Genomic DNA, 27,859 nt, shown 5'->3' on the forward strand with positions numbered 1-27,859 from the left:
ATTGCCAACGGGCACAAGGTTTGCGTGGAAATGTTCTGAAGTAGATTGTGATGATGGCTGTACAGTACTATCTGTATGCTAAAGAGCATGAGATTGTATACATGAAATGGTAAACTTCATGGCATATAAATTATATTTGAGTAAAGCTGTTGAAAAAGAAAAGAATATTCTATGCCATTTCAGACTGAAAAATACTACCTTGAATGGGTGGCTGGTTGCTTGGATGCAAGTCAGAAAGCCAAGAGAACTGGAATCAGATGAGATGGGCCATCAGGGAAAGAGTGCTGTTGAGAGCCTGGAGAGATGGCCTATGAGCACCTGCTGCTCTTGGAGAGCTGAGCTCTTCCACACCCAGTCTGGGCTGCCTACAACTACCTATGACTCTAGCGCCAGGGTACCCAGCATCCTCTTCTGACCTCTGCAGTCACTGTATATGTGTGACACATACATATAAATAGTTATTTTTTAAAGAATGGTAGTAAAAATTTACCTGTAAACATTCTCTTAATTCTTAATGATATTTTGATTCATTTAGTCTTATTATCTTTTTTAATATTTAATTTTATGTACATTGGTATGAGATTATCAGATCCTCTGGAACTGAAGTTACAGATGGTTGAGAGCTGTCATAGGGTGCTGGGAACAGAACCCAGGTCCTGGAAGAGCAGCCAGTGAGCCATCTCTCTAGCCCCTCGTCTTATTATCTTAACAAATATTTATTGCATACCCCATCCCTTGCAAAGCTTCAAGTATCTCAGAGTAGAAACATCAGACAAATAATTACTAAGTTATTGGCTAATAATGTAAGTACAATTACAGAAGAGAAGAAGGTACTATGAGAGGCTAATGGAAACCTAATCTAGTCCAGGGGAGCTGAGGAAGTCTTCTGAGCAAATCCATTTTTGCCAGCATCTAAAATGTAGATACTAACCCATCATGTAGCTTAAAACAGCCTGTGGAGGGAGATGGCCACCCATCTCCCATAGGTACCTTGGATCCAGAGATGCTGGGAAGTAGGAATGTTCTCAACCTTCCTAATGCTTGCAACCCTTTAATACAATTCCTCATACTGTGGTGACCCCACACATACACCATAAAATTATTTTGTTGCTACTTTCTAAGTTTAATTTTGCTGCTGTTATGAATCATAATGTAAATACCTGATTGCAGGATATCTGGTATGGGATTCTCAGGGGGGTTGAGACCCATGGGTTGAGAACCAGTTATGTGGTATTGTCATTACAATCCATACCTTGGATCAGGTGTGATATAGGCCCGCCATGATGCGGAGATCTATGCTCAGCACTCAACCAGCTCAGAATGACGCTTCCCTTGCTCATCCCCAGGATGAGGTACTTCTGTACCCCTATGCCTGTGTAATCTGTGAGTGGCTGAAGAGAGACCAGAGACGGTCACTATGCTCTCCAGAACACCTGCCATCCAGGCACATGCATTTCATCAAGACTTTAATGGGCTCCAAGCAGTCCTCAGATGAGCCTGGCTGGCATCCGGCATGAGCTCATCACCGCCAACAGTAGCAGCCTGGAAACCCAGGCTCCCTTGGGTGAAGGAGAGGTCAGCATTGGCTAGGCAGGTCATTCTGTATTCCACCTGCACTGTACCTGGATAGGGCTCAACTCCAAGGCCAGCTGTCCTTTGCCAACTTATTCAGACCCCTCCACCAGACACGTATCTTAGACCGGAAAGGGACTCTGCTTTAGGAAGGGAGGGTATCAAACTGAAGGTCAGGGCCTACAGTATAATACAGCAAAAGGTCAGACTGGAGATGAGCCAGAACCAATAGTCCTTCCCCACGAAAGGAGTTTGATTCTAGCCTTCCTGTGCCCTTCTCTCTAAAGAGAAGCCTAGCTGTCTTGGGAAGGACTCAACAAGGATGTTCTCTCTGTGGGTTTGAACCATACACTCCTTTTTGGATTGCATGTTGAAATAAATTCTTTTTATTATAACAGAAGAGAGCTTGCTGTTAAGAAACCCTTCAGAGACACCCCCCCCCATTTGAACTAATGGATTCCTGAGTGGTAGGAAGTGCTGACTGGGCATTGGGGTCTGACACTTGCATCATTCTGACACTGACCCTATCTGACCTGAGTCCTTCCCTGTCAGTTTACCCATCCTATAATAAGTTAGCCTGTGATACCCAAACCTTCCATTATGATGTTTTGTGACATTGAATGAACAGTTGCCTTGTGATTTACTCAAGAGCAAATCTAAATTTTCAGATGTATTTAGCAACTACTAACTTCTTCTGCAACTGATCACTACCATCTCCTCTCTAGGCTTCTCTGTGTGCTTCTAAAACATCCTGTCTAATTTTCTTACTGCCCTTATTCAGAACTCAATATTCCCACTGAAACACATTCTCAGAAGGCAGAGTAAGGTACTGGGCATCTCACACTGCTCTTAGCATATGACAATAAGGGTTTGTCAACTAAATTTCTCAGTGGGCACAGGCAATATAGAGAATAAAAGATGAGGTGTAGGCTCCTCTCTTGTCTTCCTTCCTGGTAATTGGTCACAGGTAGAAGACCCACACTAGCCTTATAGCAGGCGATGAGGATTAGGTGGAACTGCAGGCCCAGGCCCCACAGAATTCCAGCAGGCGAAGGGAAAGAACAAAGCTACTCTGTGAGGTGGAAACAAATTGATCCCTGAACCTGCGTGCTATGCAGAGATATAGGAACGACCACCCACGGGACTGTTAAGGAGACGAGTTAGGAAGGCCTTTGGGATGAAACAAACAGGATAATTTTGTAGTCAGAATAACTTTTAAGTTATTGGGGGAGGGGCTGCATGTATGTGTGCATGTATTCGCGTATGTGTGTGTGTATGTGTAAATAATTATTTTTAAAAGATACAATATAAAGTTTCATGCAGTGCTTTAGGAGAGGAGGGTATCAATGGGGGATACATGGCAAAGAGAGGTCCCTGCCCACACTTCTGGTCCTCCTCAGAGGTAGACCCCATGACTTTTCTTATGATCCTCCTTATGGCTTCTGTTAGCAGTTAGTACAGTGAGACAGACCCCACAAGAATGTGTCACCATGCAGCTTAGGGGACAAGTCCGAAATGTGTCTCACTAGGGTAAAACCATGGTGTTTTCAGAGAATGTTTCACTTTGGAGACGACGGTAAAGCATCTCTTCTTTCACCTTGTCCAGTTTCTAGAGGTCTTCATTCCATGCCTTGCAGCAGCACCCATCTTCACAGCAAGCAGTGAGCAGTCAAGTCTCTTTCCTGTTTCATTTCCTGATGTTCTTCTCCCTTCCTTCTCCCTTTATAAAGACCCTGTGGTTATGTTGGGCCAACCTGAATAACCCGAGGAATCTCAGAGTCCGCTGATAAGCAGCCTTGATTGTGTGTCGTTGTCTCCAGGACATACTCACAGGCTCCCGAGATTTGTGAACATCTTTGTGGGCATGCTCTGCCTAGAACACACTCAGAAATATTTGATGCATGCCTTTGTATTCTTGTTTTTTGAACAGTTAATATTGACACATAGCATAACTTAAAAAGTTTTCAGTAAAAAAGTCTTACTCCCACCCCAACTTTAACCACAATTTTTGTCCGTTCTCTGATTTTTTTTTTTAAACCTCCTTCCAAGTAATCATCGGAGACGATCCCAAGTAAACACCTGGTTTATCAGACTTTCTCCTTGAATCCGATGCCCCCTTGCCAAAACCAGTCTTAATGAAACATTTGCAAAGGTGAATGTTTTCCAGGTTTTCTAGCCCTAACACTTATCCCACCGTGACCAGTTGGCATGTGGTGTTCTGTAGCATGCATATATCTATCTATGATGCATACTGTTGGCTTGCAATTCATTTCCATCCTCAATTATATTAGTGCTACAATTGTCTTTGGTTCTTATATCTCTTTCTTGCTTACTTTTTTAACCTCCCCCAAGGGGCGGAGTTCAGAGGAAGTTTTGGGGGGTTTGGGAGTTTTTGGTTTTTTATTACTTACTCTTTTTATGTTATGAGTACAGTGTAGCTAACTTCAGACACACACCAGAATAGGGCATCAGATCCCATTACAGATGGTTGTGAGCCACCATGTGATTGTTGGGAATTGAACTCAGAACCTTTGGAAGAGCAGTCAGTGCTCTTAACCTCTGAGCCATCTCTCCAGCCCCTTGGTTTCGTTTTTCATGACAGGGTTTCTCTATGTAGCCCTGGTTATTCTGGAACTCCATCTGTAGACCAGGCTGCCCTTCAACTCAGAGATCCACCTGCTTGTGCCCCCTGAGTGCTGGCATTAGAAGCATGCCCCACCATGTTTCCTTTTATTCTCCTAGCATTTTCTCATTTCTGGAATAGTTGAGACTTATCTTGTGCCCACCTCGTTTCTGCCTTGGCATTCTTGAAGTGCTAGGACTTTCTAGTGAACACTTGTCTTGGAGACTGAAATTTAGTACTGGCTCCTTTTCCTTTTGCAGTTTTTGTGGTTTTACTAAAAAGAATAAAACATGCCTGCCCCGTCTCTCCCTTTCACTGTGGCGCAGCCTGGTGTTGGGGTCAGTGGCATTAATGGCCAGCTGCACTGCTCTTTCTCCTAGGGCAGTGCAGTTCTAGGAAGAAGCAGGGGATGGGCCAGGAGGATCTGCTGCTCTGCAGCAGCCCAGTCAGCTCTGACATCACGGCCAGTGCCTTAGTTACCTGTCCAGTGCTGCAGTCAAGGACTGTGTGTGACCAGGGCATTTATAAGACAAGATGTTGGATTTGGAGCTCGTGGTTGCAGGTTAGAATCCATGGCCACCATGGTAGGGAGCATGGGAGCAGAAATGCAGGTGTGGTGCTCCGGAGCAGTGGCTGAGAGCTCACATCTCCATCTGTAAGCACAAGACAGTCGCCTCACTGGGAACAGCTTGGGCTCGCTGAAACTCAAAGTACATCCCCAGTGACACATCCAAGCTAGTGCCACATAAAGTTTTGTGGGTTGGGTTTTTGTTTTTCTGTTTCTGTTTTTTTAATTTGTTGTTTGTTTGTTTTGGGGTTTTTGTTTGTTTGTTTTTTGGGTTTTGTTTTTTGTTTTTTGTTTTTTTTTTTAATGATCTTGTTCTGTACCAGAGGTTAGAGGATAGCCATGACTCCACAGAGGAAATGGCAGCTACCTTACAGGCAGCAAGGAGGAAGAAGGGCTGGATACACTTTCTGTACTTTCTGTTGTCAGCCAACATTTTCATGTTTCTGTTGGGGTGTTGAGAAGGGTGTTGTGTCTGTGTGTGTGTGTCTGTCTGTCTCTCTGTCTCTCTCTCTCTTTCTCTCTCTCTCTGTTTGTGTGTGTGTGTGTGTGTGTGTGTGTGTGTGTGTGTGTGTGTGTGTGTGTGTGTGTTTAGGCCAGAGGTAGACATCAGTGTTTGTTCTCCACAATCATTGGCTACCTGACTGCTTTGAAACAGGACCTCTTGTTGAACTGGGAACTCACTGATTGCCTAGACTGACAGGCCACCAAGCTAAAGGAATCTCCTCATCTCTGTCCCCCAGCACTGGGGTTCCAAATGTGCCCCTGTGCTCCACTTTTACATGGGGTCTGGGAATCTAAACTGAAGTCCTCTTGCTTACCTGGGCAGTATTTTACAGACAGCATCTCCTCGGCCCAGTTAGCTACACCTTAGCTTAAGAGCATACATGTCTACCAGAATTGAGTGTTTGCTTGTACACATGCATAGTATGGAAATCCTAAGAACATCAGTGAGTCGTGTTTCAGTTGACTCCTTCAGAGATGTGTGATCCACACATGTTGTCTTTGCATGTACTGAGCTCATAAACCGTGTAAGTTCATGTTCTCCCCTTTGGCGTATTTGTTACTCACTTGAAATGCAGTAGGTTGACAGTTCAGTTTGGTTTCCATTGTAGGGTTTTTCCTCCCTACCTAACCTATTGGCACAAGTTTGCAATTTAAATATGTAGAGCATTAGCTTGCATCTAAAATTCAAAACTGTGAAAGGGAGGCTGGGGACGTAGTTTAATTGATAGAGTGCTCACCCAGCATTCATAAGATCTTGGATTCAATCCTCAGCACCACAGCAACCCAGGCATGATAGTAAAAGTTGTGATTCCAGTACTTAGGAAATAGAGGGGGTGGGGGGGTTGTCTGTCTGGTTGGTTGGTTTGTGTATGTGTGTACTCACATGTGCATATGTGGTGTGTGTGCAGGTGCATATGTGGGGTTTTTCCTGTATTCTTACACATGGAATCGGAGGATCACTTTGGGTGTTCGTTCATCAAAAGCCATCCACCTCCCTTGAAAGAGGATTTCTCAATGACCTGAAGCCCAGCAATTAGGCTAGACTGACTGATCAACAAGCCTCCTCTATCCCAACCTGCACCCCATCACTAAGACCACCAGCACATGCTCCCACACTGGGCATTTTCACAAGGGTCCCAGGGATCAAACTCAGGTTCCCATGCTTGCAAGGCAGCTGCCTCACCAATAATGCCCTTTCCCCAGCTCATGTTTTCTTATTTTGCCTCACTTCCTATGTAAGAACTGATACTGTATGATCCCAGGAAACATTTCATATAGATTTACCTTCCCTCTTTTTATAGCTGCACAGTATTCTATTCCTGGCCTACACATAAACATGAAAGTTTTTGAATATTTTGTAATCATAAACAATGTAGCTGTATACGACCTGTTTACATTTTGTTATTACTGCCTTGGTTTCTGTTGTAATGTCCTGTAAATAGCAGGCCTGTGTAGGAGGACAGATACATGGGTCCTTTGGTTATGTACTGGATATTTTTCCTCCAAAGAACTTATGCTGCCTCACACCCCCATTATCCTAGATGAGAGTGTGCTTCTAGCCCCTGGAAAACTCTGGGAATTTTGTCAGTCACAGAAGGGAAATAGTATCTATGTTACTTAGAGTTTTAGTTTGGTTCTCTTATTTTACAAATGGATTTGAGGGGGCTGGAGAGATGACTCAGCGGTTAAGAGCACTGGCTGCTCTCCCAAAGGTCCTGAGTTCAATTCCCAGCACCCACATGGTGGCTCACAACCATCTGTAATGAGATCCGATGCCCTCTTCCGCAAGTAGGCAAAACTCTATACATAATAAATAAATCTTCTTTTTAAAAGACAAATGGATTTGAACATCATTTCATATATTTAAGAATGATTTTGATCTTCTTTTGGGAATTATCTGTTCATAGCTTGGCCATTTCTTGCCATGCTGTACCAGTTGGCCTGGTACTCGATGTGTAGCTCAGATTAGCTTCAAACTCAGTAATTCACCTGCCTCAGCCTTCTGAGTGCTGGGATCATAGATAGACACCAAAATACCCTACTGTCTTTTAGATTTTTTAATTAATTAATTTTTAACTTGTTCACTTTGCATCCTACTTGCTGCCCCCTTCCCAGTTAACCCACTCTCACAATCCTTCTCCATCCTCCCTCCCCTTCTATCCTCCTCCATCTAATCCTCTGAGCTGTGGCGGGGACCCCTCTAAGTATTCCCCCACCCCCAACCCTGGCACTTCAAGTCTGTGGGAGGCTAGGCGCTTCCTCTCCCACTGAGACCAGACAAGGCAGCTGAGCTAGGAGAACATATCCCACGTACATCTTTAAATAGCTTTAGGGACAGCCCCTGATCCACTTGTTCAGGACCCACATGAATACCAAGCTGCACATCTACTATATATGAGCAGGAAGGCCTAGGTCCAGCCCATGTTTGCTCTTTGGTTGGTGGGTCAGTCTCTGAGAGTCCCAAGGGCCCAGACTAGTTGACATAGCATAGCATAACATAGCATAGCAATCACAGCAGGGTATCATTAATAGTGTTAGGGATTGGTGCTTGCCCTTGGGATGGGTCTCAAGTTGGGCTGGTTATTGGTTGGCCAACTCTATCCCCCATACCTGCATTTCTTGTAGACAGGATAAATTTTGAGTTGAAAATTTTGTGGGTGGGTTGATGTCTCTACCGCTCCACTGGGATCCCTGCCTGGCTACTGGAGGTGGCCTCTTCAGGTTCCATATCTACAATGCAGTGAATCATAGCTAAGGTCACCCCCATAGATCCTTGGTGCTTCCCTTATCCTAGGTCTCTGTCTCGTCCTGGAGATGCCCCCCAGGACTTGGTAAAGTCCTCAGAACTCATGAGAGAAAAGCACTTTTGAGAAAAATAATCTAGCCCAGGCAAGGAGCTCCTTCACAGTGGTCTTGCTGGTGTCTGCCCTGTCTCCTCCTCTCCCTCTGTGCTCCTGTATTTATTTGTAAAATAGTCAGCTGACAACTGCTGGAGGTAAAGGAAGGAGCACAAACTGAAGAGTTGTTGGCAGCAACCTCTGTGTTGGGAAAGTGCAGCAGCTTTATGAGGATGATGAGTAATTCCTTCAGTCTTGATGGGAGGCTTAGAACATTTGATACTGTATTAGACACATTTGTGACTCTTTATACTGGTGAGTAGTTAGGAAAATCATGCAGATGTTCCTGCAGTTGTTTGCAAAGTCAACTATGAATAAGGGCTCCTGTCTTTCTAAAGTGCAGAATAGAAATCTGTGGATGTGCCTTAATCTAGAAACTCACTCACTGCTTTTTGGTTTTGGTTTTGGCTTTTGTTTTTTTGTTCTTGAGGTTTTTTTTTGGGGGGGGTGTTTGTTTGTTTGTTTGAGACAATGTATTGTTGTCAAACACAGGTGGGTTCAGTCCTGCCTCAGTCTCACAGTGCTAAGATAACGGCTGTGAGCCCCACAATCAGCTTCAGCCATTGCCCGAACTGCTAATACAAGCAGAAGTCTAGAGTGAACTTCGGGGACAGACTTATGAATGGAAGCCTTGTCTTGATAACTCCTCTTTGCTGCTATGGACATTCAACCAGGATTGGTCAACAGACGCGTAAACATCTGGTCACTCTGCCCTTTGGGGTGGAGTACTGTTTTATAGACAGCCCATCAAGATTGATTGGCCTTCTAACTGAGTTAGCCAGATGTGTGAGCATTGTGTGCCCTTTCCTCAGCCCCCTCCAATGTTGTTAGATGGAAGCCGACATGTGATTAGCATGTTTGAAGATGCTGTGGTTTTAGTTCATGAGCAAAAGCTGCTGCCTCCTGCAGCCTGTGGCTCTGCCCCAGACGTCAGCAGTATAATTACTGCTGCTGAATTTAGCCTAGACCTGAGCTTGGCTTCCTCAGTCTCAGCTGTCCTGAGCAAGAGAGGGCAGGAGGGGAGGAGATTCAAGGCTCTTGTAGTCTGCTCTGAGCTCTGCTGTATGCAGAACATACTGACACCTTAGGGGAGTAACCTGAATTATGGGAAGAAGGAGGAATAGGACTAATCTGAAACCCACAACTTCAGAAAACTTGCCCAAAATAAAAGAGTGAGCTGGGCTTCTGACCCCTGGTGCCATTACATGCCAGACAAAGTGTGATCTGTCTATGCAGAGCCTCACAGCGTTCAGTGAGCTGGAGTCCGAGGCAACCTGGCTCCATATGTGCCAAGTGTTTGGGTGCTCATTTCTGTGGTTACGCACCTCCTTTACTGACCACACTGGCCTGTGTATATCACTCAGAACGAACCAGGCATTCTCATGTTGCCAGTAGCTCTGTAAACAACTCCTATGTGGTGTGTCCAAACCTGCCTTCCTCCTATTGTTCTTCACACCCCATGCTTGAATGGCATTGTCACCATCTACCAGCTTCAACAGGAAGGCACTATAAGTACATCTAATGCCTTCTGCTTCAGTGTTTGACAAACCCTGTCTGTCTGAGGATTTCCTTTCAAGGCCATCTCGCCACCATCACCCCCTTACCCTAGTTTAGACTTTATAACAAGAGCACTATATAAAGCAGCCATATTGTTGGCCTCCCTTCTAGGATCTCTTTCAACCTAGTCAGTGCCCTACAAAGCTGTTTGCTGCCATGCTCTAAAACCTTCAGGGCAACTCAAATGCCTCACCCGGCCTTCTTGTACTTTGCAGTTCACCATGAGTCTTCTGCCTCCCTGTCTCTTAAGAGAAGATACAGGGGTGGTGGTTTGCTTTGAGACTGGAGCCAGTACCTGTTGGGCCCTAGGAGACTGCCTGGGAACCAGGAGCCATCTGCAGGGCCTTCACAAGCACTTGTGTCCTAGCAGTCTTTCTTCTCCATGCCACCTCGTTCACTTTTCCCTAGTTCTCCTGCTATCCAGATCTGCTTATCCTTCAAAAGGCAGCTCCTTATGTTGTCTCTCAGGATTTCCCTGGTGTGTTTACATGAAGAAACTCACTTCTTAACCTCTACAAGCTTAAAATGTACAAAAACTAGCTTTTAGTGGCACGATGGCGGCATATATTTCAGTCCTAGCACTCTGGAGGCAGAGGCAGAAGCAGAGGCAGGAAGATCTCTGAGTTTGAGGCCTCGATGTTATGTGACACCAGACCTTGAATCTGGTCTTCAGAGTAAATTCAAGGACAGCCAGGACTACCCAGAGAAATCCTGTCTCAAAAATAAACAAAAACTGGTTTTAAAGATTACAATTAAAGCTTTGAAAATCAAATTCCTATACACCTCCTCCTTACACCCCTTCTCTTTGCTCCTCAGATTCTGCTGCCTCCCATAGCCCTGGCCAGATTACTAGTGAAGGAAGACCACCCTGTCCCCCTCTCTTTGCTGTGAAAGTAAGGTAGCTAGCTCCTACTCACCCACGAATCCACACATAGTCACAGGCGGCACATGGTGGAAGAAGGACGTCTCAGTAATAGTGATTAGAAGGAACGTAACAGTACTGCCAGTCATTGAAATCTGAGCACATGCCAAGGCTTTCCCTCTTCTAATACCTACTAACTCTGAAAGGATGAGACTTATCATCTGCAGGCCCATGTGTGAAGAAGGGAACCAGAGCTTAGGGGCTTGCACAAGGGTCACCCTCATAAGTGCAGGATCCTTGCAGTATATTTTGATTAAGTTCTCATGAGCCAAATTCCACAGTCAACAGCCCCAGAGTTTCTACAGGGTAAAGTGGGTACCAGAATGTTGGTTGGCTGATGGATTGGTTGAATGGATCAGTGTTCGTCCCATTGAACTTGGCCGAGTGTCTGTAGCTTATGCCAAGAGGTATGGATTTTGTCTCATCTCCTAATGCACAGCTGTACACAGACATGTTCCCTCCCACTCAGTAACAAACTGCCTGGAACTCTTTCCTGGCTCATATTTACAAGAGAATGTGATAAATTCTGTATTGATCCCTCCTGTTCCACTGTAAATTTTGCAAAAGATGATTAAATAGAGCAATAGAGTCTGCAGGCATTGTGGCTCAATATGTTGTGGACTGGTGTATCGACCTCCTCCATCCAAAGGCAGCCTGCGCCTATCCCTGCTGCCCCAGACCAGTAATTAAAATCCTGTGAGACTGGGATTTAAAATCCAATCATATCCCTGAATCAAGCCTTCTAGCCTCCCCATGTGACGAGTGCAATAAGGTAACGGCAGGAGCATGTTTATGTCTGTGCTGAAGCAGTCCCCATAGGGTGGGTAAGAAATGGAGAGGTGGGGAGCCCTGCTGGCTAAATCACTTCACCCCGACACTACGGCAACTTGTAAGACAAGCTGCAGGTACATAAACAAGTCCCAGCCAAAGACCACAACTCAAGCTCTAAGAGTAAAACATCAAGTACAAAATTCACAAATCCGGTCTCGCTGTTTGCTCCTATTCCCACAGACAGTGTGGTTAGCTTCAGTGAGTGATTTGGTCCTGATTAAGCTACTTGGGGAATTTGGCAGCCGGGTGTGTGTGCGTCTCCACCAGAACTCTAAACTGAAGTTAGACTTCCTGAGTCCTGCAGTCAAGGCACAGGCTACTGTTGGAGATAGATGTGCCCACTCTCCACCTTCAGGATCAGGAGCTCCCTAGGAGCAAAGACATCATCTTACTCACTTTTGTATCCTTCATACCTGCCTAGCACTGTGGCAGACATAAAAAGGGCCTCTCAGAAAGTGCCGTAGAGAGAATAAGTGAATTATTAGTCTTAGTTAATATTGAAAAATAGGGCCTGGCTGGAGATGTGGATCAGGAGTTAAGATCACTTGCTGCTCATGCAGCACCCACATGGCGGCTCACAGCCATCTGTAACTTAACTCCATTTCCAAGGGATCTGACAGCCTCTTCTGGCCTTCATAGGCACCAGAAAAACATGTGGTGCAGAGACATACATGCAAACAAAATACCCATTTACATAAAATAAAAATCTAAACCAAATAGTAAACTGTGACATATCAGCGTCCACTTACACAAGTAACTGTTAATTCAGTGCATGAGCACTTCCAGTGCTGTGGAATTTGGTAGGCCATATTCTTTCTTCTTACTTTCTGATGCTTAGCAGGTCAACCATGGAAGGCATCAAGGGTCTTATTATTAACCTCCCGTTTCTGCACTGTAGCAGGCATGGTCTCAGAACTTTTTTTTTCCTCAAGATCAAACCACCAACCAATTCCTTGAGCCATTTTTCTCCCATGACTTCTCCTCCCTCCCCCCCCCCCCCCCCCGAGCTGGGGACCGAACCCAGGGCCTTGCGCTTGCTGGGCAAGCGCTCTACCACTGAGCTAAATCCCCAACCCCCTCCCATGACTTCTAAACCCTTCTCCACACCAGTTGTGTTTCCCAGAACAGTCTCTCGACTTTGTCTCTCTTCCAAAATCCATGACTCCTTGTCTATACTTTACCTCTTTAGTGTCAGTCTTCTGTCGGCATATTTGGTACCCTTCCCACCCTAATTACATCTGCAGATTTAGTGAGTGGCCCAGCCCCATGATGTCCATATCAGAAATAAACATGCTGAACACGACTAAACCTGCTTACTGTCACTGGAGACTTTTCTGGTCTGTCTTTTATCCCACCCCCACCTTCCCCTGGGGGTCTGGGTGCCTATTAGTCACTGACTGACATTCCATATGTTACTGGCATCCAGCCCACACTCCATTGTGACCACAAGCTTTTCCAGAGACATCCCATCAAATGATGAAGTCACGCTTTGCCCTAACTACCTGACTGAGCTCACAGGTAATCCTGATACAGATGGGACCCATCAGATGCCCAGCTGTCACCACCTCTTTCTAGAGGTTCACAAAGCCCTCTACTGATATGTTTGCTTCTGGTAATGTGGCAGCCTGTGGAAAGTTTATGATCGATGATGGCTTTTATCACTCAAAAAAGGAAAGGACTCAAAGACTACTTATTTTACTACATTTATTTATTTGCAGTGTGCATGTATGCACATGCCACAGCATACTTGTGGAGGACAGAGGACAACTTATGGGAATTGGTTCTCTCCTTCATCATATGAGTTCCTGGGCTCAAATACTAGTAACCTGGCTTGGTGGCAGGTTCCTTTACCTGCTAAGCCCAAGGACTAAGTTTGTCTTCTGCTCCTTTCAGCTGGGGCTGTGGTTTCTCTTCTTCTCCTCCTGCATAAGGGAAAGGGGCCAGTCCGTCTCCTCCTCCCTCTGTCCAACATTATCGGTTTCTCTCTAGTCTGTCTCCCCTGCTGCTTCCACTGTGTGCCAGTCTTTGGCCTGTTTGTTAACTGGGACTAATGGAGTTTCTGGGTGAGGCCATGAGGAACGTAGCTTTCTGTCCCCCAAAACTCCAGAAGACAGTGGAGCCACTCTGGCTGGCCATGGTAGGGGGCATTAAGGAGAGGTTTCTGGGTGATGTCCAGGAAGTTGAATTACTGTAGCTCACCATTTCCCTAGCCCAGAAAGGAACCCTGAATGGGTAGAAAGGACTTGCTAGGTACCCTTTCTACAGAAATGTCTGTCCCCAACTCACATTGAGAAACTCAGCTGTCTTCCTGGGGCCTGAAGCATCTAAGCACATTGGAAGGGAAGGGAAAAAAGATGTTCTTCTGTCTAAGTCATCAGACCTTTCTTTGGTGACACTTTGAGGTGGGATAGAGGAGCAGAGCTAGTTTCTTTTAAAAATTTCAAACATTTATGAAAGAGATTTGAATCCCTGTTTTAAATCTTAGCTTCCCTGTTTGCCTGCTATATGACCACAGGCAAATTATTTCAACTCTGAGCCTGTTTTCTCTTCGGGTCATGAATTATTCAGGCACAATATGAGACTGTGTACCCAGCAAATGTTAGCCCCTGTTCTTACTCTTCCAGCCAACCAAGACTGTCTGTAAAGTGGGAAAACAATACTCTCCTGCTTTCTTCACTGAATTGCTAAAGATTAAACCCATGGGTGTAGCCAGTAGAAAATGCAACATGGAACACATGTGTTATAACTACTCTTGGCTAAGGGATATATAGATATAGATATAGATACACACATGCCTGTAAGAGTTTGCACTGTGTGTGTGTTGCAGTGGTCATCATGTGGTGAATAAAGGACACTCCAGCTAAGGCCTCAGGAGTGTCCCCCTTACTTTTTCTCCTTTGTCACTCTCAAGTCTCAGACTCCTGCCTCTGTCTGGCCTCAGGAGATAAATAGACTGGCGGTGACAACTGATATGTAGCAGGCCACAACCAGAAAAGGGATTGAGGAGAACAAGAACCCAGAGTGGAGATTCCTGGCCACTGACTGGCCTAGAAGAATGTAGGTAATCAGGAAGACAAAGAGTAAGGCTCTGGACTGAAGGAACTATGCAGATTCCATATCAGAGAGTGGCATCTTTCTGAAAGCTTCCTTGATAGGGAGTTCACTACCAGAAATTATAGTCTACATAGGCACCTCTAGTCATGAAGGACATCTCTAATACACTGCTCACTGGAGATAGTAAAAGACATTTTAAAAGTCAGGACAAAGGGAGTGGGGAGCAGAGGTAAATGTGAAAAGGACGAGTAGATGAGAAAGTCTTTATAGAGATCACAGTCATCTTTTGTTCAACCATATTCAACTTTCTGTCTTACTCAGTCCTCATAAAGTCCAGAGAGGTAGGCAGTAAAGTAGTAAGCACAGCAGCCACCGGCAGAAGTGGCAGCTACCGGCAGAAGTGGCAGCCACCAGCAGGAGGTACTCCTCACCCAGCTGCTCCAGCTCTCGTGGGAAGTGCTTCTCTTCCCACCCACAGGACAGTAACATCTATGAAGATGCGTCCAGACCAGTCAAGAGTCTAAGGGCTCTTGCTCACAGGAACAAGGGGTAGATCACACACTTGCCCTCAGAAAGGCTCTTCCAACAAACCAAATAGCTGTGTTCAGTCAATCTCAAGATAAAGCTCCTGAATAGACGGTTTTTCCTGGCAAATAAGTGTCGGTACTGGGCCCTCTGCTGGTGTATAGCAAAGTGGGAAATAGTGACAGCCTTTAATGGAAGGAATCCTTGCAGGAAGACAGGCAGAAGGCTATGGGCGCATAGATGATGGTACCCACCTTTTGCTGAGTACTACCCCATCCTAAAACAGCCTGTGGGAGGGCTGTCGGGAAGCCTTTCTGGAGAAGACAGATTCAGTCTTAAAAAATGGAGTCAGTGGAGCCAGGGGATGCTCTATTCCAGATGCAGTTGAGGGAAATACTTGGGAATTAGAAGAGCTCATATGAGGGTCTTTCCCGTTCGGAGTGTGTGTGATTATGTCAAATCAAAGGCAGATGCTAGAGCAGAGAAGAGCTGCTCCCTAGACACCAGTGAGCCAGGCCTCTCTCACCATCTTTACCTGGGTAAAGAGATGTCAGCCAGCAACCAGCACCATGCACAACCAACCGCCCCTACCCTACTTTCTGGGCCCGATCCCTATTGACAGATCCCCCAGAATCTGAAGGAATTCAAGACAAATGGTTAAGAGGATGGAGTTAATAAAATTTGAAAAATTGAGGCCTGTCACTCCACTAAACTTTTTTCAATACCACTGACAGAAACATATTTCCCCAATGAGTGACCTTCCACAGCTGTAGCGGGCAGGCACAGCCGCGCTGCCAGGAAGCTGGGCTGCTATTTATCAAATATTATAAGCTGGGACAACTAATCTGGAGCAGGAGAGAAAGGAGGGGTCCTGCACCACACTGCCTAGGGTGCTCCAGGTGTTTGCCCCAGCCCCAGACAGCCAGTGGGAGGTGACGGATGGCTTGCGATTAGCGCTCCCACCTCCTCCCAGCCCTCTCACTTGCTCCCAGAGGCCTGACCCTCTAGACCAGCTGCTTGGCCTGGAGGGGCCCTGGGTGGGAGGCAAGGGGAGGTCAGGCCAGGGCACGGGCCATCCTGATGCTCCCGGAGAGGGCAGCCGGGTGAGGCCCAGCATGGTTATTTATTGGAGTGTAATGGTTTGTGGCCGTTGGTCGTGAAGGTGAAATCGATCAGTGGTAGAAGTCAGGTTCTATCAATTATTAGAGCAATTAGTCAAGTCAGAGGGAGGGTATGAGGCTGGGGGAGTAATATTGGATGGACATTATCCAGGTGCCCCGGCCTAAGCCTTCCTAAAGTGGGGGCACATGTGCTGCCCTGGGGCTCGAGAACCTTGGAGAACCTGACTGGTTTCTCCCGGTAAGTAGCCTGACCCAAGAGTCTTCTGGACTGGAGCCAAGGCCCAGCACTGTAAAGGGAGTCCCTGTGCTGGCTGACCCAGGTGCAGAGATGTCCTACCTGTCCCTACCCCATGCTTTATGAGAAGTGACATGACTCCTGCTAGAAATTACTCAGTGGCCAATGTTTATGGCACACATTTTTCATTCTGTAAGCAAATATAGATCACTGACAGCACTTGTTTGGAGCAGCTAATCTCACCCTCTCTTCTTTCTTTCACTGCCTTTTTCTCACCTCCCACCCCCTATACCCATTCCTCTTCACCTTTCTCTAGTTCTTCTTCCTGGAGATCTCCTAATCCCCATTGCACAGAGCACATACTCCCCTCCTGGCATTGAGAAAGGAGAGGCTTCTCCATCACTCCCTTGAAGCTCCTGCCAAAGTTGTGCTATAGGGAAGAGAGGAATGTTGTCTGGCACTGGCTCCCCAGACCTTGCCAATCCCATTCAGTACCCAGCACCCAGAAAGCAGGGCCATGCCAAGAAAATAAACCCCACACGCTCTGGTCCTTCTTGAGCTCTGTGGTTCTTGTCTATCTGCCCATCCTTCAGCACAGGAGTCAGCCTCTGCCTGTGCTGTCATGCCCCCATAGCTCTTGGAGAACTGAATTTATACTAGACCCAAACTCAAAAAAGACCTGCTTCTAAAAAACAGGAAAAAATGTCTGCAAAGACTGGTCACAGGACTGAGGTGAGAATTTGAGAAGAGGTCTTAAAAAACTCAAAGGAATCAATGGCCAAGTTCCCAGTTACCACAGAACAGTAAGGAGGTATTAAAACAACAACAAAACAGATTTCCAGCACTCAGAATAACAGGACTCAATCAAGTTCAAGGGTGGGGTGGGCTATGTAATGAGTTTAAGGTTAGCTGTCTCTAAAGCCAAAAACAAGATGAGCATTGGAGAGGGGGCTAGAGAGAACAGACGTGCCAGGCAGCTCACAACCACTCAAGACCAGCTCCTCTGCCTCTCACCTCTAGGCAGCTGCCTCCCTCTGTCCCTCCCTGCTCAGGCACATGCACGCGCGCGCACACGCATGCGCACACACACACACACACACACACACACACACAATTAAAGTAAATATTGGGGGGGGGGGTTGTATATAAGGAAGAAACTGCCCATTGGCCTTGACAGTCCCCATTCTGCACTTAGTGCTGCTGCTGCTGCAGTGTCCAGTGAGTGTCAACTGATCTAAAAGAAAGAATGAGGCTCTATTTGAGCATCTTAAGTTCTTAAAAGACTAGAAACAGTAATGATGGTAAGCACTCACACACTCATTCCATTGGGCTGTGCAGGAGAGGGCTACCTTACTGGTTGGTGGTCAGTAGACACCAATGCTGAGGTAGGAAGATCCCTCCTTGCACCTTGCTGAGACACTCCCCTCATTTGGTGGGATTTCAGCAGTGGTGCATCATTGAGGGTGTGGAGAATTGAAATTAGTAAAACCCAGACCAGGGTCGACTTCTGGCTCAAAACAATAGGCCCGCTGCTAATGATTGCACTTGAGTCCAGTTTCCATGTCTGTATGTTGGAGATTTTGATTCCCCACGGTTGAAATGTTAGATGAAAAAACAAAAACATGCCAAGAGGGGTTGGGGATTTAGCTCAGTGGTAGAGCGCTTGCCCAGCAAGCACAAGGCCCTGGGTTCAGTCCCCAGCTCTGAAAAAAAAAGAAAAAAGAAAAAAAAATGCCAAGAACAAATATAGTGATCTGTAGACTCTTGTTACCGTCACTCCAGGGCATCTACTAAAAAGACATGAAGCATGCAGACCAGAGTTGGTCATGGTGGGGTACACAGCTAGTCCCAGTAGTCTGAAGCAGGAATAGTTGAGCCTAGGCATCCAAGACCACTTCAGAGAGAGCGGTGGGTGTGGCTACTTAATAGCCCATACCCATTAAGCACCCGGAGAACTATATGAGGAAGATCTCGAGTTCAAAATCAGTCTGAGCTATGTAGCAAGACAGTATCTCAGGAAAACAAAAGGCAAACACAAATACAACAGAGACATGTATGTGCTGTTTATGAAATAGATAAGAAAGGATGGTATCATCACAGAACAGAATATTATCCAGTCATGCTACCACATGAAGGAACCTTGGAAATATTGTGCCATGAAAGAAGCCACACACAGTGGTCACACATCACACGATTCCAGTTATATGAAATACCCACAAAGAGAGAAAGTCAAGCGTTGGAGGGAGGCGGGTGGTTGGTTAGGCTTTTTGTTTTGTTTTGGCGGGAGTTGATAGTTGGTATGGGGTTTCTTTGTGGGAAGGGAGTAAATTAGATATTAGTAATATTTATACAACCTGAGATTAAACACCAAATGGTATGCTGTAAAAGAGTGGATTTAGGGCTGGGAGATGGCTCACCAGTTAAGAACACTGGCTGCTCTTCCAGAGTACCTGGGTCTGATTCCTAGCATCCATGTTGTGACTCATCACAGCTGCAGTGACACCCTCTCCTAGCCTCTTCATGCACCAGGCACCAGGGTTCTAGTTCTGGGAATGTGGTTCAGTAGTAGAGCACTTGCCTAAAGTGTGTGAGGCCCCACTCCCAGCACTGGTTTATGGGATATGAATTCTATATTAATAAAATATATATTAATATTTTTCCTAATAAAAAACAAAGATCATATATAATCTTGGGGGGGAGAAGTTGTTGTTGTAATTGTCGTTTATTTTGTTGAGACAATATCTCAATATGTAGCCTTGGCTGCCCTGGATCTTCTGTGTCAGCCACCCAAGTGCTGGCAGCATTAGGGTATATGCTACCATACCTGACTTAGTTTTTTCTTATTTAAAAGTTTCCTATGCCCCACCTCCTTCCCCTAAACATGCAAGCACTTATTAAATGTTTACAGTTATTGCTAAATTATGGAATCTAAAGAAGCAGAACTTGAGGGGGGAGTTTTATAATGTGAGATAAATGTTCCCAGAGGCTGGTTTGGAAAAACTGCTTTTGTTCCTGTCCACAGTGGTCAGTACCCACGCTGAGTGGGTCTCCATTATGCTCCTTTGGCCGTGATTAGTATAACTCCCCTTAACTTAAGTACATTTCTCTAGTAAAAAAGGAAATGTACAGGAAATGGAGTACCACAGCTGCAGTTAACATTGGAAGGTGTGCCTGTGAGGCAAGGCCAGCGCTGTCCTCAGGCTCCATTGCTCAGGGTTCACAAGATAGCTGGCATTTGTTACAGTAAGGGTTGGGAAGAGAATTGCCCAGAGATGGACAGTAGGAAGGAGAGTCTGGCAGTACAGGGAGTGAGAAGAGTCTTTCCTTGTCATTCCAAGCCTTGCCAAATACACGCCATACACTGGCTGATCTGTGCCAGCATTTAGAAACCCAAGCAGGCCAGAGCCAAGGTCTTGAGATGCCCACAACTCCCAGAGCACTTGGCTGACTCAGGCTGGCAGGAAAGAGAGAAGAGCTGGGTGTGATGCGTCACACCTATAACGCACACACACATGTGCGCACGCACTCACTCACTCATTAAGGAGGTTGAGAGAGAAGGCTTGCTTTGAGTTTGAGGCAGGCTTACTCTATATAACAAGTGCCAGGGCTGCATAAGGAGATTCTGTCTCAAAAGAGAAAAATAAAAGATAGGAAAGAACCAGGATAAGACCTTGAAGTTCCTACTCAGGCTGTTCTGTATTAGAAGGAACCTTCTATATGACTGTGAATCAGGGTTCCTTTGTGTGCAGTTACATTGGAAAATGTGAACATTTTAGTGAATGTATGTAAATATTTATGTATGAATTCGTGTTGGCATTGTGTTGGGTATATGAATTTATTTAGTTGTCGGATCCTGTTAGCATGTTTAGCTCTGTGGGTGTGGGTGCAGGTGTGTGTGGGTGTTGTTGTAGTAATAGTTGTAGAAGAAGGCCCTACTATCCTGACCTCTCTCCTTCCAGAGTAACTTGATATGTTTTTCCTGCATTCCTTCTGCAATCTCATAAATTTCCATGGAGATTCATACTGAAATTGAGGTGCTCAAGTCACCTGTACGTAAATACTGGGGACTCTCTAATCATTCATATAGCCTCTGACCATTTATCCTTCTTTTTCTGCCAGGAGCCAACCCCCTTCAGAGGAATGAGATGGGACACACACCCCTGGATTATGCCCGGGAAGGGGAGGTTATGAAGCTTCTGAAAACTTCTGAAACCAAGGTGAATAGAGAGGAGGCTATGGCGACTCCATGCATCATTTAACCTCCTATCCTTCTCTATGGGTGTTTTGCCTGTGTCTGTGCTATGTACTATGTGCATGCAGTGCCCCAAAGAGACTGCAAAAGGGCATTAGATCCCTGGAACCAGAGTTCAGACAATTGTTAGCAGTTATATGGGTGCTGGGAATAGAAACCAGGTCCTCTGCAAAAACAGTCAATGCTCTTAACTGTTGAGTGATCTCTCCAGCCCCATGACCTTCCACTTTTTAAATTACTTCAGGTTCCACACCTTCTTAGGTGATCTTTTGTTTTCTGATAACTGGTCTTACTACACAGCCATGGCTACACTCTCAGAGTAAGTTATCAAGACTAAAACAAATGCAGTTAACCACAGGATATATAGTATGTTCTGTGCAGAAATGACCCCAGACTGCATGTTGTTCTTGATCCTTTGTGGGTTTTTTTTTAGCCTGCAGATCAGCTGAAATGTTTTAAGACAATCCCAATTGCTGGGATTGCAGGCATGCATCACCAAGCCAACCCTTGATTATTGTCTGTTTAAATTCACACTTAGCCCTGGCCTTACCAAGAACAAGGTTTCTGGTCATTACCATGTAGAGGGGGAGGCCCAAGCCATTTGCAGCTTCTGAGAATTAACTCTTTTTTTCCTGGTTTCTTGAAAGGGTTTCTGTGTGTAGCCCTGGCTATCCTGGAACTCACCTTCTAGACCAGGCTGGCCTCAAATTCAGAGATCCACCTGCCTCTGCCTCCCAAGCGCCAGGGTTAAAGATATGTGCCACCACTACCTGGCTGTCATGTTCATTTTTCAGGTGATGGCCTCTTAGCTTCTTTTCAGCAGAAGGTACCAACCAAATGAAGTATTGAATAAAACATGAGTTCCTTAGGCCTCACATGCCCAACAGCTTCTGACAACATCCTTTCTCACCATAGCTCCTTAACCATTACCCTCCACACACGTGCCAGAGCCTAAGCAAGAGATCCTAATGCTATTTCCTCAACCAGACTTTCGAACGCCTAAACAATAAGACTAAGACTTCTATCTTCTGCAGTAACAGAACTTACCATTTGGGTACATTTGGGTAGAATCCAAGAACCAAGTCACAAATCTCAGATCTGGCAGGAACCTAGACATCAGATCTGTGATGGGAAATCTTAGGAAAGCAAAACAAATGAGTCAGAGGGAAATGGCCCTCTTCTGGTTGAAGGGAAGATGGCCCTGAGTGTCGCCCATGCATCACACACACACTTTCCTCTTGGCAGCTGCAAGAGGACGCAGCTGTAGCATTAATATAAATTTCTGAAGTGTGAACCTGCTGGCTTGTTTTACTCCTGTAGATACTGGAGCCAGGGTTATGATGTGACGTGCTGTAGGTTCCATATTGAGTTTGCATCAAAACTGAAACTAGTGCACTTGACTACAAGGCGGGGCCTGGCCTGGAATCCCGGGCTTCTGAGTCCTGGTCTTTGCTCTTTCTGACACTGAGTTATTGTCCAAAGAGGTAATTCAGTATGACAGGTCCAACCTACTGGCAGATACTCTGCCAGCCTGAGATACCAAAGGCTTGGGTTCTTAGCCAAGCTCTGAAATGCCTACACGGCCTTGGGACAAGTGCTTTCCTCACCAAAACCCCAGTGACACTCCAGAAAAGAAAAAACACTAAACAAGAGTCCCTAAGATTCAGCTGGCTATCCGTGTGCGTATTCATCAGGATGAGTGGAACTGTGCTGCTGGCGGTCATCCAAAATTTCAGTGGTTTGAACAACAAAGGCTTACTTTGCCTTTTGCTGATGTTCACTGTTGCTGGGGGATGAAGGTAGGCTCTGCTCAACGAGGGCACTCAGACCCCACCCACCCTTAGAGCATACTCTCCCTCTACCCTACCCCAGCCTCATTTGCTGTTGCTTACCAGAGGGAAAGTATACTCTGGAGTGTCTTTAAGGTTTCAGTTCAGAGCTGACAAGTAGCACTTACCTCACAAGCCTGGCAGCCTGAGTTGGATCTCTAAAAATGCAGAAGGAGAGAACCAGCTCCACAAAATTGCCCTCTGACCTCTACAACCATAGCAACACGCCACAGCTGACTCTTCAGCGTGGAAGTCAGACCCTTTACTTCCCACAACTCATGGGCCAGAACTAACCATAAGAGCCTATCAAATCAAAGGGGCAAAAGAAGTAATCCCACCATTCTTGAAGACGAGGAGAGCTGGAACCCCTTGGTGGTCAACCTCACTTACTCCTTGTCTTAGGATAGTTTCCTCAAGGGAAGGGATGGGCTAAGAAATGATAGCTAGGGGCTGGGGATTTAGCTCAGTGGTAGAGCGCTTACCTAGGAAGCGCAAGGCCCTGGGTTCGGTCCCCAGCTCCGAAAAAAAGAACAAAAAAAAAAAAAAGAAATGGTAGCTAGCTTTTCATAGCCCATCCAGATTGGACCAAAATGAGCTACTACATTCAAGGGGCTGTTGTTTCCCTCCAGATTGCATGTGTTCAGATTGCATGCCCTAGAGCAGCTGCACTGCCACTCAGGTCAGCTTCCCCACATGCTCTGATGAGATTTCTGTTGGTTCCAGATAGCCTTGGTACTGTATCCCCTCATCGAAGGAAAGACAGTACTGCACTTGCCAGAACACCTGTGGTGTGTCATGTGGCCTGACATAGGACAGGCACTGGTTGTGCAAAGATTTCTTTCAGAATGGACAAGCATCTTAGTGTCAGCACAGGTGGTTAGGGCCACTGAAGGCCACTTAACCAAGTGTGTTACCTCAGGGAGGTGGGCCATAGTATTAGCCTAGTACCACAGCTAGTACCAGAGTGAACAACCTGATGGCTGGATTCTTCTGTGCAGGCAGACCCTGTTAGAGCTCCAAGGGCAGCTGCACATGTCAGCAAATGTTGAGCCCTGAGACTCCATCTGTCGAGGACAGCAGTATGGTGGCCAGAATGCTTTGCCTTATAAAAGCAGAAGACAACGGGAGTATCTGGCTAGCAAGGAGAAGCTGCTCACTCCAAAGTGCAGGAGTGCTCTCAATGGGAGGAGTGAGACATTCAGTGTCAGAGCTCTTCCACAGCAGAAGGGCTTGCTTCTGTGGGGAGGCAAAACACCACTTAGAGGCCGCCAGTTTCCATAGCTTCACAGCCAGAAGTCTGTTCTCTAGTATCAGCTCTGTGCAGACATCAGCCAGTTGAGACCCCTCCGTCCTGAAGGCCAAGGCTCTCCACATCTCCACCTCATTGATCTGCTGTCTACATCATCTGTGGGTAGGTTGTTCTGTCTCTCCTTTCTCTTCTGCTAGTTTTCACCAAACTGCAAAATCTAGCTCTTTACAGCAGATTTTTGTGGGGAAAGCACTGCTTTAGAGCAGAGCTCCATCTTCAGCTGTCAGTAAGCAGAGCTGCCCCTAAGAGTTCAGGCTCTACTGTCAATTGCAGTGACTCAGACTTGGAGGGCACTGAGGCCCTGGCTTCGGGGTGTGTCTTTTGTGAGTGTCTGAAGGTTTCTGTGGCGGTAATGAAAACCACTGTGGTGACCAAAACCAACACCGGAAGGAAAGGGTTTCTATTCACACTTCCATCAAAAGCAATGAGAGGAGGAACTTACACAGGACAAGAACCCCTGAGGCAGGAGCCATGCTTATTGACTGACTCAGCCTGCTTTCTTTTTTTTTTTTTTTTTTTTTTCCCCCCCGGAGCTGGGGACCGAACCCAGGGCCTTGTGCTTCCTAGGCAAGCGCTCTACCACTGAGCTAAATCCCCAACCCCGTCAGCCTGCTTTCTTAAAGACTCAGGACCACTAGCCCAAGTATGGCACTCCCCACAGTGAGCTGGGCCTCCCTCATCAATCATTAATTATGAACATGCCTTTCAGGCTTGCCTACAGCTCACTCTTATGGAGGCAGTTTCTTAATTGAGATCCCTTCCTCTCATTGACCCGCCCAGTTAACACAAAGCCAGCCAGCACAGTGTTACTGCTCTGCTCTGCTCTGCTCTGCTCCTTCTGTTCCTCCTGCATTGCACTCCACCACTACCCAGACCTCTTCCACCTTGACCTATATTCTCTAGTTAAATTATGCTCATTGTAGAAAATTTGTGAGTATCAGCATTATATGTCTGGTTACGGAAGATTTGGAATTTAGTAAGATGGGGAGAATTTAATATTATTTCACCTGTTTCTGAATGACAGCTCTGTGCTGGACTGTGGGCTAGATAGCCAAAAACAGATGAGTAAGTCACTCCTGGAGCTTGTTGCCTGACAGCTGGACAGAAGGCAGATGAGTCAGTGGTATTACTAGTCAAGAAAGGCTTCCTGGAAGAGAGGTCAACTCCCAGCCCAGTTGCACATAAAAGTATCCTAACCTGCTGCCTGCGTATAAGTGCTTTTCACATGCCATTCCTAGCCGTACTGATCAGGTACTGCTGTGCTCCTGACATACCCTTTCTGTATTCCCGTAACAAACTCGTGCAGCCACTCTTAATACCCGTCCCACAGATGGGAAGAAAGAAAGACATGACACACAGAAACCAGGTTGTCTGTGAGGGTCTTAATGTGCTTCTGTGTATTAACTCTTTCCAGACTTTATCTACGTCTCTTTACATAGGTGCCCTTTCTGCCTAAACCTACTGGCAACCATGTCTTATATGCCAACCAGACTTCCAAAACTGTGACACAGGACTTGTGGCATTGAATTTTCTCCATCTATTGTCAGATGCCAAATGGGATTGTGCCAGACTGAGGGATAGACTCTGCTGTCGTGTCCCTTCTGAATTATGACCTCATTTGTGTTACCTGCCTGGCCCAGAAGGTGATTCTGAAAGCTCCCCTCTCCCCTTACTATTAATGATTTCCACATATTTAAAATTATCCATAAGCCTGATTTTTTTTTTTACTTTATTCCTCCTCTTAAAATATATCACTGACTCTTAGGATCTGTCACCGTTAATCGGACGAAATGATTTTCTCAAAATGACTTCTTAGGTTCTCTAGGTCTCAGTGTTCTCCAGGTCTAAGTTTCTTTTACCTCCTGGGAAGATCCAAAGTGGGAGAGGCCCAGCCACTGTCCCTAGCTTGCTGTCCTACTGTGGGAGAGGCAGGCATTCTTAACTCAAAAACAAAAAACAAAAACCAACCCTGCCTCAGGAGGGATGCAAAGGGCTGGGGCACCCCGGAAAGCTTGCACTTCTTTTGGCAGAGTGAGCAAGGCAGGCTTAGAGAGGGGTTAGCCTAGATCTCACTTTGAATGATTTCAGTACATGGAGAGTTTAATACTTAACGCCTAGACCATCTTCATGTCCTGACTAAGGGATGAGAGTGAGGTAGAAATACATCTCTGCACATGACGGCAGATAAAACAAAAATATGGGGAGCTATCCCATGATGAATATTCAGCTGAGGGGGATGCGCGCATGCCAGCCGCAGCTCCTCTCCAGATCCTCACTCCACTGAGACTCACGAGGAATTTATTGCTCATTTTAATCACACCCAGAGAATGAATTGGCAGGAATATTAGGCAGATAGGCCCGTCCTATATATTTTATTTGCATATCCCAGTGGCAGCATCACAAGCATAATCTCTGGCTCTGTGTTTTTTCATTTGCTGCAGGGTAGCTGGAGATGTGGTGCTCCCCTGGGCCCACATCCCAGGCAGAGAACCTGGGTGCTCCCACCAGACCTGAGTGTAACTATGCAGGAGTGCTGGGGGGAGCACCCAGGAGGGTAGGGCGGGTACATCTTCCTCCCAGCAGCCTGCTCAGTGTGCTATGTTCTCTGCTGCACATCTCAGCACAACTACCTGCTTGCTGCCTCCGTAGCCTACTGTGGGCCACATAGGTGCTAGGTGCTGACTATGAGTTCTCTCCTCCACCCCTTCAAGAACGTATTGTTAAAATATATTCCTATAAGACAGGAATGCATATCAGAGACACAGTTTGTGTGCTTTCACAAACAAACACTCCTGATAAAGAAATCATCTCATTGCCTGCCCATTCCTAGCCTTTTCCCCTTTATTTTGTTCCAATTTCAGAAATCATGTAACAAGTTTCAATCAACTTTTCAGTTAGATGCCCAACTGTTAATATTTTAACACAGTGGTTGTATGTGTGTATGAATGGATGGACAGACAGAATTAATGTAATTATATATTACATAAAGTAAATATTTTAAGGTTATACTCATGCTGATTCTTTACTCTCCTGTGTATGTGGATTTTGTTGCTTTTGTTTATTTGTTTTAAAGCAAGATTTGGGGGTTGGGGGAGTTTCCAGCAGGGTTTCTCTGTGTAGCCTTATCTGTCCTGGAACTTACTTTGTAGACCAGACTGGCCTTGAACTCAGAATTCAGAGGTCCACCTGCCTCTGCTTCCAGAGTGCTGGGACTAAATGTATGCACCATCACCACCCAGTTTTGTTTTTACTTTTGGAGTTTGCTTTTTTTTTTCCCTGTGGTTAGGGATTGAACTCAGAACCTCAGGAGCACTGAGCACGTGCAGTATCACTGAGCAACATACTCAGCCCACATGTTTATATACTGTGAGCAGTCACCAAAATCAAAATATCAAATCACTGATACTAAGTCACCCTCCAGTGGTATTCAGATTCCCCAGCTCCCCAGTATTCTCTTTACAAAGGAAGAAAGTCTGGGTCTATGTTGGATTTAGTCATCATGTTCCTCTGAAAAGAACTTGTTTCCCAGCCTCCCCTTGTTTTTCATGATCTTGCCATTGTCACAGATATAGGCTGATACAGGCTGGTAATTTTGTAGAATGTCCTACTGTTTACTTCTGATTCAACTCATTAGATATTTCTGGCTAGAACACCCTCTGGTATTTATTTTACTGTGTATCCCAGAAGTAGAAACAAATAGAGCAAATTTGTGTTTTTAATCTCATCTCCATAATTAGACCTTAAACTCAGTGAAGATGGGTGCCTTCCCTCGTCACCAGGTAGAAAGTAACAGACTTAGAGGCAGCCTTCCTGGGTTAATGATCTGTGTCTCCTGCCACCAGCAGAGCTGGCTTGGATTCACTAATCTCCCTAAGACACGGTCAACTTCATAGAACTATGAGGATCAAATCACTGGCCCCACATCAGACAAGACCTGCCAGTGAGGGCCAAAACTAGAGACTAAAGTTTGCAGAGTGACAGGATATTTACTTCACTTTATGTCAAAGTCTCTCCCCAAAAAATACTGATTACAAAAGGGAGAGTGGCGGTGGGAGGACCT

The 27,859-nt window shown here is 45.8% G+C and overlaps 1 protein-coding gene across 8 annotated transcripts in view; it reads left to right on the forward strand.

Moving 5' to 3' along the window:
• Positions 1–27,859, forward strand: part of Clpb (ClpB family mitochondrial disaggregase) — a 122,810-nt gene that overhangs the window by 66,253 nt on the left and 28,698 nt on the right. For 4 of the 8 annotated variants that reach the window (XR_005491697.2, XR_010057345.1, XM_008759796.3 and 1 more), the window contains one exon: positions 20,529–20,626. The exons of 3 other annotated variants lie outside the window; for them this stretch is intronic. Coding sequence is in view for 2 of the 5 variants with exons in the window: in XM_008759796.3 (XP_008758018.1) it covers positions 20,529–20,626 (98 nt within the window). In the remaining 3 variants the exon portion in view is untranslated. Of the gene's footprint in view, positions 1–20,528; positions 20,627–23,596; positions 23,902–27,859 lie in introns of those variants that run through there. One more of the 8 variants, XM_039089865.2, reaches the window with a different exon arrangement.

The sequence above is a fragment of the Rattus norvegicus genome, chromosome 1 (assembly GCF_036323735.1).
Source record: "Rattus norvegicus strain BN/NHsdMcwi chromosome 1, GRCr8, whole genome shotgun sequence".
Classification (NCBI taxonomy): domain Eukaryota; kingdom Metazoa; phylum Chordata; class Mammalia; order Rodentia; family Muridae; genus Rattus; species Rattus norvegicus.